The following is a 14,004-nucleotide window of genomic DNA, read 5'->3' on the forward strand; positions in this document are numbered from 1 at the left end:
TATCCTGCAGCCAAAGAACTACAATAATACTGATGAAGTGTGCAAGAGGCAAGAGCTTTTGGAATCACTGCCGAGAAGAGAGACTCTGACAATAATGACGCCATTCTGCCCCGTACAGCAGAATCAAAGGAAAGACGCATCTTCAAAATTGCAATCCCCAACTACTCGCATCCTAAACAATCAGGATCCGAGGCTCTGCTGAACTAGTTCCGTAAGCCCAAGGGAATTCTTACACTGTTCCCCCTCCTCTCCAATGGCAGCCGCATGGCAGACTGCTTTTGAAAGGCAAAGGCAATTCAAGAAATACTTTATAGTATGACATTACACAAGGGTCAACAGTACAGACCAAACGAACGAGGAAGACACTCCATTAGGCATGTGCAAGCCCTTAGGCGAGCCTCAAGTGTCTCTTTAGATCCTGGTCAAATGTACCAAGCATGCTATGGATCAGAAATCAATATGTGCAATTGTTAAAAACACACACACACACCTGTAAATCAGTTATTATGCACCCGTTCCTCTCCCCCTTCTGTTAGTAAGCACAAAACGACATACATAGAAGACCAACTGTCCTAGGACGGCCGCCTCTGAACTCATTAGAGGTACTCATGGTGAACAAGAGGCTAAAAACATGTTCTCCGACAATATCCAACTCACCTCTCAAAACATGATGATTTAAATACGACAGTGGCTAACGCTTGCCATACAAAGGGGCACAGTGCGGGCTGCTAACATACAGGCAGCTAAACAGTTCAGGGGAGTCCACAAAAATATTAGTCTAAAACAGCTCTCCTCTAATCAGGCAGAGACTGTCACCTTATAAGAACAAAGCAAAAATACCCTCTAAAACAGGTAGAAACATATGACAGTGTAAATGCACTCTCCTCATACTGTAATTCACAAGGACCCTCGCAGGATCTGTGTCCCACAGTTCACAGGTTCGCCATGCAAATCCCTGAGCATTGTCTATAGTTTTCAGTGAAACAGCATCAGAGTTTAACAAAGGAAAGAGTATAGGTAAGTAGAGTAATAAACCAGAGAGATACCGGGAATGGGATTGCTAATTTCAAATGTTAAGGCAGCTACGGAAGGTTTAAAATGTGTACAGAACTGAAAACTTTGCCAGAGCAGCTTTGAATTTCACTTCATCCTCTTATGGGAACTAATGAGTAGGCTTATATAGGAGGTGGTATAAGAGAAGTCCCCCTCTGGCTCAGTAAAAAATCTATTTAGGCAACCCTGTCCCCTCTTTCACTCCTAATTTTTTTTTTAAATTATGGAGTGCGATACTGGCCCACCTTAAGGAGCCTGTTTTAAGAATTACTGAGATGATATATGTGAGGCATTAGATAAGTGCATTATATAAATGAAGTAATAATTTAAGTAGTATAAATATCATGATGGACTTTTTTGCAATTTTATATAATTTATCATTGGCCTAATTTGGAACCCAGAATTCCATGCTGCCCTGGCTTTTTTTCTCTTTATATTCTATTTTTAAAATGTAAAGACATTGTTACAGAATTCTTTTCCCTTCCTTTCAAAACACTTTTTATAGTTACCACAATCACCATTCATTAATATTCACCCGAAAGCTTAATCATTTCAGCTAAATATATCAGTAAAACTGATTCCCATGACAATTAACTATGAATCCGAAAAACCTTCTGATCAACTCCTTCGCATGACATGGATTCAAAAGAGTCAAACTTCATGGATTTATTGTGTTCTATCCCACCCTTCCTCCAAGGAGCTCGGGGTGATATTAAGATATCAGAAAAATAAATTTAGCTGCCAGTGGCATTCCAACAGTTACATAATTTTTTTGTAGAATTGCTATGTTATGTTTATGCTTTTAAGCATTGGATAAACTTTTTTTCTACATTGTGTAGTCATTACACAGTGGGTTTTTTTCTCTTTTTTTTTTTTACAAATGCAAGCAGCACAATATTCTCCTGAGATAAATTAGGCTCAGAGAGATCGACTGGCTCAGTGTTACCCAGTGGACTTTGAGGGAGAAGAACAATTTAAGCCTAGGGTTCTCTAAACCAGCATTTGACCCACCACAACACTTGGGCTTTCTATGTTTCAGAGAGGCAATGAAGTGGCAATTTCCAATACAACAGGTATTTAAAAATACTTTAAAAATACTTTTAGATTTGTGTTTTGGGTCCATACCTCCCCCCCCCCATGTATTGCATCCCCTCCTACAGATGATTTGGTGCAGTTTTTGAACCCAAAAGAACTGCAGATGGAACACTTTAAGACAAGCTTCTAACTAGCTTTCTTTAACAGTCTGAGAAAGTATGTGACAGGCTGTCTGTAAAACCAATGCAGCATTATGTAGGAGGAAAAAAACGCAACAGAGACAAGCGCTCCGAACCAGCAGTTTCTTTGTCTTATCCATACCACCATTGAGAAAATATCTGCTGCTTCCTAGGAAAATAATATGTCCTACTTTAAATGCAAAGCCAACCGTTTCCCACATATTTTACTATGGGGTAAGAGAGGCATGCAGCGAATGACAAATTTTTCCAAGCCATGAATGATGAGAGGCCAAAACCAATAGAGATATTAGGAAAATAAATTTAGTAGCCAACACAAGCAACACATAGGAAGTGCTGTAGAGGCAATTGGGCTGAGAAGTGTAAACATTACATTAGTAGACCCATGAGAGAGCATGATACAGCCACACCTGGAGCATTACTCCCCTATTCCCCTGGCCAAACTACTAATGAAAATAAGACTACGGCCAATACATCAGTTGAACATTAGTTTTGGTTTGCAAGGGTCTCCACTACATCAAACAAACTGGATTCACTTAAGCTAAAATGTTTCCACTGGAAACTGGATTGTATTCTATCATGACAACTTTCGGATCTTTTTTTTAAAAAAATGGGTAATGTAAAACTGATCTGCAGCAATGGGTGGTACCCACTTGACAGCAAGCCAGCCTACTGAATAAATAGGGGAAATTCTCAGAAAAATAGGTCAAAACACCAAACAATATAAAACAGTCATCCACCATTCACAGCTACTTCCTGTAGGAAGACTTTGTGCCTGTTATCTGAAAAACACATTAGCAATTTGACCCTTGTGATATTGAACATTTAGATAATTAGCTTGAAAAAGAGGAATGTTGCAATTTCCCTAAGAAGACTGTTTGAAAAATTACCAGGAAGATAGATCAATTTTTAAAAAAGAAGTAATTTTAAACTCTATAGGGGAAAGCAAAAATGCACTGTACACTTATGTAATAACAGCACAATCCACCTCACAATATACTGAGTATTACATTATGTACTAATTACACTGTTATTCCACTCCAGCAAGTAAATCAGGGTGACATATATAATTTCCCCTGCCCTTTATCATCCTGGCAATCCTTAAACTGAGATACTGTGACTGACCAAGAACACCCAACCTTAGTGATGCCAGTCCCCAGGTGATCCCCTGGAATTATAGCTCATTTCCAGGTGATAAAATGGCTGCCTTGGAGGGTGGACTCCATAGCATTATACTGCACTGAGATCATTCCCTGCCCCAAATCCCACCCATTCCTGGCTCCACCTCCAAATATTTCGCAACACAGAGTTGGCAACCATAACCAACCTGCTTCATGGCCCGTGAAGCCAATTTTCCCCAAACCCTAATAAGTATTATAAAAATTAATGCAAACTTCCTCAAATGAATGTAGGAAATTACAACAGATCTGCTGTCTCATGAGCATCCTTCTGCAGAGAACCTGCCCTCTGGAAGTCAAGGAGGACATAGAGCTTTTCAGGATTGCCACCTCATCCAGCACAAAAAGGACTGCCCTCTTTTGACTCTTCTCACAGTTAGGGGTAGCTGGGAGGTATACAGATTCAAAGGAATAGAAAGGTTTCAGGAAGTGAACACACAGCATCCTGGTTCACCAGTGACATATCCTGCAGTAGCTGAATCAGGCTTCTACCCAACCCAGTTTACCCCCTAGCTCCTTTTCCTCCCTGCTACCATTGGCCATATTTCATCCTAAGCAAGCACAAAAATCCCTGAGCCTATAACACCATCATGGGAAGTACAAGGTTGCAGCAGACATAGAAATCCTAGGGAATCACAGAGATGAATTAATTACAGCACTAGTGGGAGCATGCGATGTTGATTATACCTCTCAACTTGTTTGGTCCAGCCCAGTGTACAACAGAGCAGAGCTCTCGAAATTTGTTCTCAATGAACTTCCCAAAGTGTCGACAAGTAGTATTTTGGGTTTCTCCAAATACTGTATAATTTAATAGAGTCACAAGTACAAATGTATCTTAAACAAAAAAAATTGGCAGACATAGATCTAAATTCACCAATGAGCAAACATATACACTGTCCTACCAAGTGACTAATTTTTGTTCAATTTAAAGAAGTATTCCAATTAACCACACAGTGGATGGCCAAGCTAGTGTAGTGGTTAGGAGTGTGGATTTCTAATCTGATGAGCCGGCTTTGATTCTGCACTCCCCCACATGCAGCCAGATTTATTTATTTATTATTTTATTTATTTAGATTTATATACCGCCCTCCCCGAAGGCTCAGATGGGTGACCTTGGGCTTGCCACAGCACTGATAAAGCTGTTCTGACCGAGCAGTAACCTCAGGACTCTCTCAGCCTCACCTACCTCTCAGGGTGTCTATTGTGGGGAGAGGAAAGGGAAGGCAAATGTAAGCCGCTTTGAGACTCCTTTGGGCAGAGAAAAGCGGCATATAAGTTCTTCTAAGATCTTGGAATCTAACCAGGGTTGGTCCTGTTTAGTACTTGAATTGGAAGCCACCAAGAAATATCAGGGTTGCTGCTCAGATGTAAGCGATGGCAAACCCCTGACCATCTCTTGCCCAGAAAATCCTGCAAGGTTGCCTTGTCAGCTGTACCTTAGTGGTTCTTTTCACTACCAGATTTTAATTATTTTTAATACAAGAAGTTAAAGATGCAGATGGAATGTTTCCTTTCTCTTACACAAGGAATGTCTCTTCTAAGCGATTCCTCTAAAATATATATGAAAATGATCTAAAAACAAAAAAGTATGTTTTTCCTTCAGACGTGTTCATTCACAGACAAATTTATATAGATTTAACAAAGTAGAAATGATGTGTACAAGATTTCTTCAATCAACTAACAAGTGGCTATGCAAAAAAGTGGGAGCAATTTTAAAATCTAAGGTGGCAGCACAGAACCCATTAAGTTTTATGTCTATGACAGGAAATCACATAATATCATAGTCAGGTGACAGGAAAAAGGGGATCCAGCGTTCTGATCTCGTGTCAAGGCTGGATCATCAGCAAACAGCTCAAGAGAGTCCAGGTCAGAAAACACAAGCTGGGTACCAGGATATGTAATTACTGAAAATAATAAACCGTAAGGTTATCTACTCCATTGCTCAAGATCTGCCTCTCCTTCACTGAGGCTGACTGCTGCTCCTTGGAGTATGTATGGCAAGAAAATCAGGAGGCATGGTACTAGTAGAAAATATTTTCAGAAATTGGCAAACAAAAAACACCAAGAAAGCTCTACAGAAGCTTGCTATTCCATAAGTGATACGCTGTGACACAACTGAGGGTCTTAGTACAAGGGGGATGGCAGCAGCATGCCAACCAGCAGCCACAGAGCTCCGCACCTGTGTGCGGCCACTAGCTGGTGCACCCCTGTCACTGTCCCTCCTCTCTGTGCCACAGCGCTGGCCTCCTACGTGCTTCAGGCTTTGGTGATCGCTGAAGCGGCTGAACTGTGCCGAAGCGCACAACCCTATGATGGGCCTGGAAGGGGTGGGGAGGGGCTCCAGGTGGCCGTTACACAGCTATAGTTTCTAACCATATTCTGCAGGATTACGCCACTTCTGGGGTTTCTCAAAGCCTGAAGAATGTTCCAGGGGTTTCTCAGTGGTAAAAAAATTGAGAAAGGCTAAGTGCTCCCTCCTTCCCAATCTGCCTATGGAACTCCAATAGCTCTGATTAATTCATCTATCACACCTAAACTCATTTCTTCTCTTCTTGTCTTAGGATCATCAAGACACCATTTGCGTTATGTTTTATTTGGTCAATGCAATCATGCCTTTGTCTCCCTTTGTGGGAAACTCATCATAGGTCTATTAGGATCATCAACAGGTATTATCTGTGTCCTGGGAAACCTCTGGGACCTTGCCCTTTGTCCAGTCCAGACAAGAACACCATTTGTCACCTATATTTCTTTATTTTACACTGGCAAACAAACCCAGTGTAAAACCCAGTTTTAGAAGCTACAGAGCCCAACCTTAGCCTCCAGACACAAATCTGTGTACTTAAAGCACAGGTCGGAATGAGTAAGTGAGTCCGTGAGTCCCCAACTATTTCATAGAATCATAGAGTTGGAAGGGATCTCATGAGTAATCTACCCCCTACCCTATGCAGGACACTCACAACCCTATTGCTCATCCACTGTAACCTGCCATCCCCTTGAACCTTCACAGAATCAGCCTCTCCGTCTGATGGCTATTCAGCCTCTGTTTAAAAATTTCCAAAGTTAGAGAACTCACCATCTCCCAAGGAGGCCTATTCTTTTGAGAAACCGCTCTGTCAGAAACTTCTTCCAGATGTTTAGATAGAATTTGTTTGTTAGTTACATTTGTGGTGTGAACCCACTTTTCTTTAAGTGTGAGTGTGGCTTCTGGATTTTCCACATGTACCCAGAGTCCTAGTCACTTTTACTGTATCTTCTTCTGGATTTCTACATGTCGCAAAGGTATATATAGTCTTTATTTTCCCCCAATTATATTCTCCTGTTATAACATCTCACTGCTGTTTTTCTTCTTGTGTGTGTCTGTGTGTTTGGTTTAAATCATGTGAAAGAGTTTTTAGTTCTAATTTTTTTCAATAAAAATAATTTTGTTTTATTTTTAATCGGGCTCTGTGCAAATTTTCTGAAGGGAAGACGTGGTATACTTAGGTTGAGTTTCCTGTTGTTACCCCTCTTGCTGTGCCTCCTAGAATTCACTAATTCCCACATCTAAAATCAGGAGACAGGTAACATATTTGGGACTATATGAAATTCTAGGTTATTTTAAATAGGAAAACAAGGGATATGATCCACGTAAGTCCTACCCAATGTATGGCTGCGAAAGTTGGACCATAAGGAAGGCCGAGCGTCAAAGAATTGAGGCTTTTGAACTCTGGTGCTGGAGAAGACTCTTGCGAGTCCCTTGGACTGCAAGGCGAACAAACCGGTCAGTCCTAGAGGAGATCAACCCTGACTGCTCTTTAGAAGGCCAGATCCTGAAGATGAAACTCAAATACTTTGGCCACCTCATGAGAAGGAAGGACTCCCTGGAGAAGAGCCTAATGCTGGGAGCGATCGAGGGCAAAAGAAGAAGGGGACGACAGAGAATGAGGTGGCTGGATGGAGTCACTGAAGCAGTAGGTGCAAACTTAAATGGACTCCGGGGAATGGTAGAGGACAGGAAGGCCTGGAGGATCATTGTCCATGGGGTCGCGATGGGTCGGACACGACTTCGCACATAACAACAACAAAGTCCTACTTTCACCAGTTGAAAAGCTGTTTGGATCTAACCAAGGACTTCTGCAGTTAACAGAAATAAGACATGGCACAGGCACTGTTCAGAGTTGACTAAGTTACCTTTACAGGCAACTTTTTGTAAAACAAACTGCATTGCCAGTTATCAGTATTTCATTTTTAATGTAATAAATATTCATAAGAAGCCCTTTTTTATAAAAGACAGCTTATAAGTAACACAAAAATTAGTTAATCATCATGATCACTGAAGACAAGCCAAACGCTAACAGGCTTAAATAGAACACAGAAAAATTTGGGCTGTTTAGCAACAATCATTTTCTACTTGTAAAAGCAGATTGAAAACTGAATAATATTACAAAAGGAGGGAACAAGCAGTAGTGTTGATAGAATTCACAACAGTTTGACTACATTGATGTCAAAAAAATACATAAGATTTTTTTTCCCTTTTGGGCACATGGAAATCAAAATAACAATCCCGCCAATCCTACGGTCTTGTCCTCCTAGTCTGCTTTCATTAGGAACCACTACAGCTGTCAGCAGCAAAAGGTAACAGCGCCTATTCAATAAAAATTAAGCCAGTGGCTCCAATTCACTACCCTGTAAACGCTTGCATTTGGTTGCTAGACAAGGCTAAGAACCAAGACCTCTCCCAGACTGAACAATAAAGAACTTTATACCATTGGCACCCAAAATACCCTTACTGCCTTGATCCTCCCTCTTTGAGGGGCAATTCCGTGTTTTGCTCAGAAACTGGAGCTGCCAACGCCCAGCTTAAAGAGCAAGCTGAAGGTCAGAGACGCAGCACAGCTCACGATTTCTGACATAACTTCAGGGAGATAAAGTAACCCAAATAGAGACTTAAATCACTTCTTCATGGTACCCAACAAAGGGTAAAACAAAGGTTTTGTCTCCCCTTTTGCCTCTGACACTCCTACATGTAGAGAGGTCATGCTCCCTGCCCATTTGCTCTGTGCCATGGGGAACATAATAGGGACCAACGAGTGACGACGTGCTTTATTTTCCAACGTCCCCTAGAGAGCCTGCCTCATAAAATGTTGTGCGTTTCAGAATCCTGCATACTTGTTGATAGTCATGTCTGACAAGCACACAGTGATGTTTGTCACAGCAAATGCTTTTTCCTTAAACGATAAAGAGCATTCGTGAAACTTTTTCCTTTTCAGCCTGTTTTGTTCAACCCTAATTAAGAGGCCCTGGGGTATGGTCTGAAGGCTCATGATGCAGAGTTCGTGTCTGCTCAGTGCTTAGATGGGAGACTGCCTGGGATCCCTATGTACACGGTGGGAAAAGAGGGATATAAAGTAATCAAGTTAAGTTAATGTTTTAAAACCCTGTACAGTGCCTTCTGCTCTAGATACTTTTGCACTCAGACACGATAGTACCTTTCAAGGATTCACACACCATCATTCTTTACAACCTCTGCAATATGTTAGCACGCTGCATGAAATAAAGTTCTGGAATATTTTAGTTTAAAAGAGCAGTGTTTTATAACAGGGGGAAACTGATCCTTCAAACATACCAAGAAAAGAATGTGTAATTTAGTAAAGGTAGGGATTTTATTAGATTAGGAACCAAAACATAATTTCTCTTCTCCTATAAAAGTAATCTGAAATCCAAAAACCCTGAAAAATAGTACTAACAGTTCCCATACAAGTTACACGGAAGGAAAAAATATTATGAATAGCCAAGTAAGATTCTAAAAGTGCAATCCTCTGTGGCATCACACCCATTTCAGTTAATTGACTTCCATGAACTTAGAAGGACCTAGTTCTGTTTAGGACTGCACTGACAATCAGGAAACATTTCAAGGTCAAGTATAGTTTACATCTTCAGATTTCAAAAGACACACACTGGCATACTTGAGCATAAGCCACTGTTCCTGTTCCTATGAGAACACTGTTCCTTCCTATATAGCTTGCATCCAAGAATATTCCTGTTAATTTTTCTCCCTCTAAGTGGACCATTAACCAAATAAGTTTACAATATGAATGTACTCAGTGATATTCCAATAAATTTGATTTTGCCACTAGCTTTAGAATCTAAAGAACTTCAGGTACGTTCCAGGACTCGTGGGTTTCCAAATGAAATTTGTAACTTTTTTCTTTAAACACAACAGATTTCCTTGATCAAACATGAACTTAGCCAGGAGACAGGAAGTGGGGGAAAAGCCTGTTCCTGACTTCCTGGAGAACAGAGTGGGAGAACCCAACAAGATGTCCTCCACTTAAGGGGAGAATTTCAGGTACAGTACAACACATGGTACTGGGGAAGAGCTGGTATTTGAAACAATGTATTTGCTGGATAAACATGGGCTATTAGCTTCCCATGGATCCTCATTTATGTGTTCTTCAAAGTACAGGTCACTCTGAGCACAGGCTCTTCACACATTCAAGGGAATTTGGGAATTGGTGATGCTGAGTATGTTTTTTAAACTCTGCCTCTTCTGAGTACTACAAACAAATGCACATGATATTAAGAAGTATGCCAATTCTCAAGAGTGCTTCTGATACATATGTAAAGATGCCATTAATTAAAGAGTTCAAAACATGTAATTTTCTAACAAGCTTACCTTGGGGTCCCTAGAAATCTCCGTGCTCTAAGTTGTTCAGCCACATACAAAGACGCTGCTGTTACTAAGAGCTCTCTTTTTTCTGAATCTGTCAACTGGTGTCCTGGATTAAAAAAAAAAAAGTTATATGTATCTGAAACATCAACAAAGGAAGTACTTTACTTGTTAATTCACTATTTTCCTTGCTCTTGTTACCTCTCATTGCCCAATCTCTCCACTCCTTCTGTTCAAATTAATATTTAAAATCCCACCAGAAACTCAATCAGTAGCTCATTCAACCTAAAGAAAAACTCTGCAATGTAGCCCACATAATGGAATTTCAGAATCCGAAATTCAGAAATGATTTGATACTTTCAGCTAACACTGTCCGTTTTCACTAAAAACAATCCAAAAATGGAACAAATGAAATGAAACTACAGTATCATATAACATACTGTGACTCATTCTGGCAGCAAATTCTTGTGGGCATTTGAATTCACTCGAACAGCATGTGTTTCAGTTCTTCATTTCCTAAAGCAAGGGTGGCCAACTTGTTCACAGTGGGAGACCATATGTCCAAGCAGTTGTTCAGGACCCAATCCAGAGGACTGGTGAAGGGAGTCACATAAAGAGGCTCACGTACTGTCACAAAAAGTTTCTGGAGTGCATTGTTACCTTTTGTGCAGAGGGATGCTAGACAGAGCAAAAGTAGCATCCAAACCTCTCCTGTGTTGTTTTGGGTATGGACAGTATGGACAACTACCTTATGCAAACAGATGCCAGAAGCGGTGCTGTTCAAGCGAAACAGCCTCTGAAACCTGTATTGTGCCAGCAAATTGCTAGTCTTTTGGCCTGACTTGGAGGAAGTCACAGGGAGCAAGAAAAATCACCTGAATATTTTTATATACATATACACTTTTCTCCCTAATCGGGGACCCAAAGTGACATTTTATACCATTCCCTCCCTCCTCCACTTAATCCTAACAACATCCTTGTGAGAGTAAATTGGGCTGAGAGATTTTGAGGGGCCCAAGGTCACCTGGCAGGCTTCCATGGCTGAGCAGGGAATTTGAGCCTCATCACCCAAGGTCCCAGACCGACTCTCTAAGCATTACTGTCTGTAGGCTTTCCATTGGCCATACTCCTGAAATATACAACCTTTGTGCAACAGTGGTGAGATCAATCAGCTCGAGAAGAAAAGTCTACAATAGCTTATCTGTTCTTCTCCCAAGCCAAGACCAATACAATTAGTGATATTTTGCTTGGCATTCTAGAAAGGAAAGCCGTTAAGGCAAAATTTTCTAGCCTTCACCCACTGCAATGCTGTGAGACTGGGATCTTACTACTGAGTTCAGGAAGTATGTAATATAGGAACATGGATGCCTTCACGAAAGTATGTAAAACACAAAAAGAGAATGCCTTTTTCCAAAAAGCTGCTTTCTGTTGATGAAAGCTGACATGTGAGGAACATATACAGAAGAAAATTAGCCTGAACATGTGTCAAGTACTCCACTCCAAGTAAAAATTTAATTAAAAGTTGCCAGCTGAGGTTAATAGGAAATCTGTCAGGATATTTCTTAGAATGAAGTTGTTAAAAATGTTTACTTTATTGATCCCTGAATTTAAAAATCTTATTCTTCTGTAACACATGGGGACTTTGTCTTAATCAAGCCCATTAGTAAAATTATCATTTTCAGGCATCCTGTTTTGGAACATGAAAGGAATGGCTGATCTTAAGAGTTCCTAAGCTGATTTTTTCTCCCAAGGAAAATAGTTTCTCAGAAATTGACAGCACAGTTCCACTTATTTAAATAGGATTTTACTTGCATAGAACTTGTTGGGTACAGAGCTTTGGCTTTCCATATTCTCCTTTCTCCTCTCATTCCCATTCTTGATCTAAATTTAAGGATCTCAGGACCTGTTCACATAATCTTTTCTCCACCTGACCATCCCTGTATGTACAACTGCAGAAAGGAAATAGCATGTGAACTGGAAACACAGTCAACTCAGGTAGACAATGATTCCCACATTAACACTGGCAAGAACATTAGAGTCATGATTATGGAAATCATAGGTGACGTTTCTGTTCATCCAATGTCTGACACCATATTGTTTCCATATGATCTGGTGGTGAAAATCATTTTAAACTTGCAGCTGTGGCTTTTATTGTTATATAAACGAGCCTTCAGATTTATACGCTGAAACAGGAGTTTTTAACCCTTTTAGACATTTCTAAAGATGTTCTGAAATTATAAACATTTTATTAAAGTGGTATTACTTTTTTTCCAATCATTGCATATTGCCAATTATATATTAAGTTGACTACATTTTCCTCTATATAAAAATGTCCATTGTTATCATTGGGATTAATGTTTTTTTGTAAATTATCAGGAGAAAATTGTTATTACCACTGTGGCTATTTCTTTTGTTGAGTAAACTTATTCTTATTCTTGGTTGGATTTGCTGATTTTAAAGTATTATTCAATTTATTAACGACGTAACAATTATTTAAAATAATTAATGCCTTCTAAATTTGTTTTGCAAAATCTAGCAAGTTTCCCAAAAACATACCAGTAGAACATAGATTAGGATCACGCAATACCTTACAAGATTTCAGATGTAAACTATTATCTCATCTGATCATACTATATATAAGTAAAAGAGCCGTATAGTGTTCATATATATGAAATAAGCAGCACAATACTAAAGGAAGACACAAGGATAATACGTTCAAGAAATTCAAAAACGACCATTATTTACATTTGTACTGCAAGATGTTCTATTCATTATACTGTAGAAAGGTAAAGCAACTGAAGACACATGAAAGTGTTTTATAAAGTGCTATATATCTAATTAATGTTGTCAAGCTACTGCCACTTTCATTTCAAAATCTGACATAATCATATCACAGATTCAAAGCCATCTCCTCAAAAAGTTATCCCTTCATTCTGCTAGCATGCACAATTGCTCTAATTAAACTGTAAATAAAAAGTTAGGAATGTTCTTTTGATTCTCAGCACCTCTCTATCAGCTAAATAATAGCTCAGTTTTTAATTTTGCAGATATGCTGTAAGGGAAGAAAAACTTCTGCAGTGTGTCTCTGGACATCTCTCCACAACAGAGCTGATTTGTACAACCTGTAGCAGACTATGGCCATATATGAATTGATGACTCACATTGTCACTTATTCATGGAGTCCGATCATGTCTCTGGTCTGCTTATACCCTCACTGTGCCGTCATCATAATTATCACATAGTTGATAAATTCAGTGGGGGGAAATTGGTTACTTTGCTAATTGGAAGCAGCAGAACTTTGCTTCCCGTATTTGTAGATTTCGCAGTTCAGTGATATTAGCAACTGATCCCCCATGAATATTGCCCTACTTCCCACCATAAAATCAAAGTCCAGTGGCACCTTTAAGACCAACAAAGATTTATTCAAGGCGTGAGCTTTCGAGTGCAAGCGCTCTTCCTCAGACTATGAACTGACCATCATGCGAGTGGGATAGTCTGAGGAAGAGAGCTTGCACTCAAAAGCTCACGCCTTGAATAAATCTTTGTTGGTCTTAAAGGTGCTACTAGACTCTGATTTTATTGTGCTACTTCAGACCAACACGGCTACTCATTTGAGGCTTCCCACGAGTGTTTGGTAGCTTATGTTGGGTTGTACCAACAGCTGCATCAATGCAGAATCACAAGATATGAGATTTATTATTTATTTATTTACTTCATTTAAGCGCCAATTTTCTCCAAGTGCCTTACAACAACCCTGTGAGGGAGGGTTAGGCTGAGAGTGTACGGCCAGTTCAAGGTCACCTATCAAGCTTCCATGTGAGGAAGTGGGGATTCAAACCTGGGACTCAGAGATCCTAGGCTGACTTTATAACCACCATAACATGTTAGACAG

The 14,004-nt window shown here is 39.9% G+C and overlaps 1 protein-coding gene across 1 annotated transcript in view; it reads right to left on the bottom strand.

Annotated features, from left to right (window-relative positions):
- PCCA (propionyl-CoA carboxylase subunit alpha) overlaps nucleotides 1–14,004 on the bottom strand; it is a 279,452-nt gene that overhangs the window by 123,484 nt on the left and 141,964 nt on the right. The window contains exon 18 of the mRNA XM_077343823.1: nucleotides 10,119–10,221. Within this exon, the coding sequence (XP_077199938.1) occupies nucleotides 10,119–10,221 (103 nt within the window). The remainder of the gene's footprint in view (nucleotides 1–10,118; nucleotides 10,222–14,004) is intronic.

The sequence above is a fragment of the Paroedura picta genome, chromosome 6 (assembly GCF_049243985.1).
Source record: "Paroedura picta isolate Pp20150507F chromosome 6, Ppicta_v3.0, whole genome shotgun sequence".
In the NCBI taxonomy this organism is placed as follows: Eukaryota; Metazoa; Chordata; class Lepidosauria; order Squamata; family Gekkonidae; genus Paroedura; species Paroedura picta.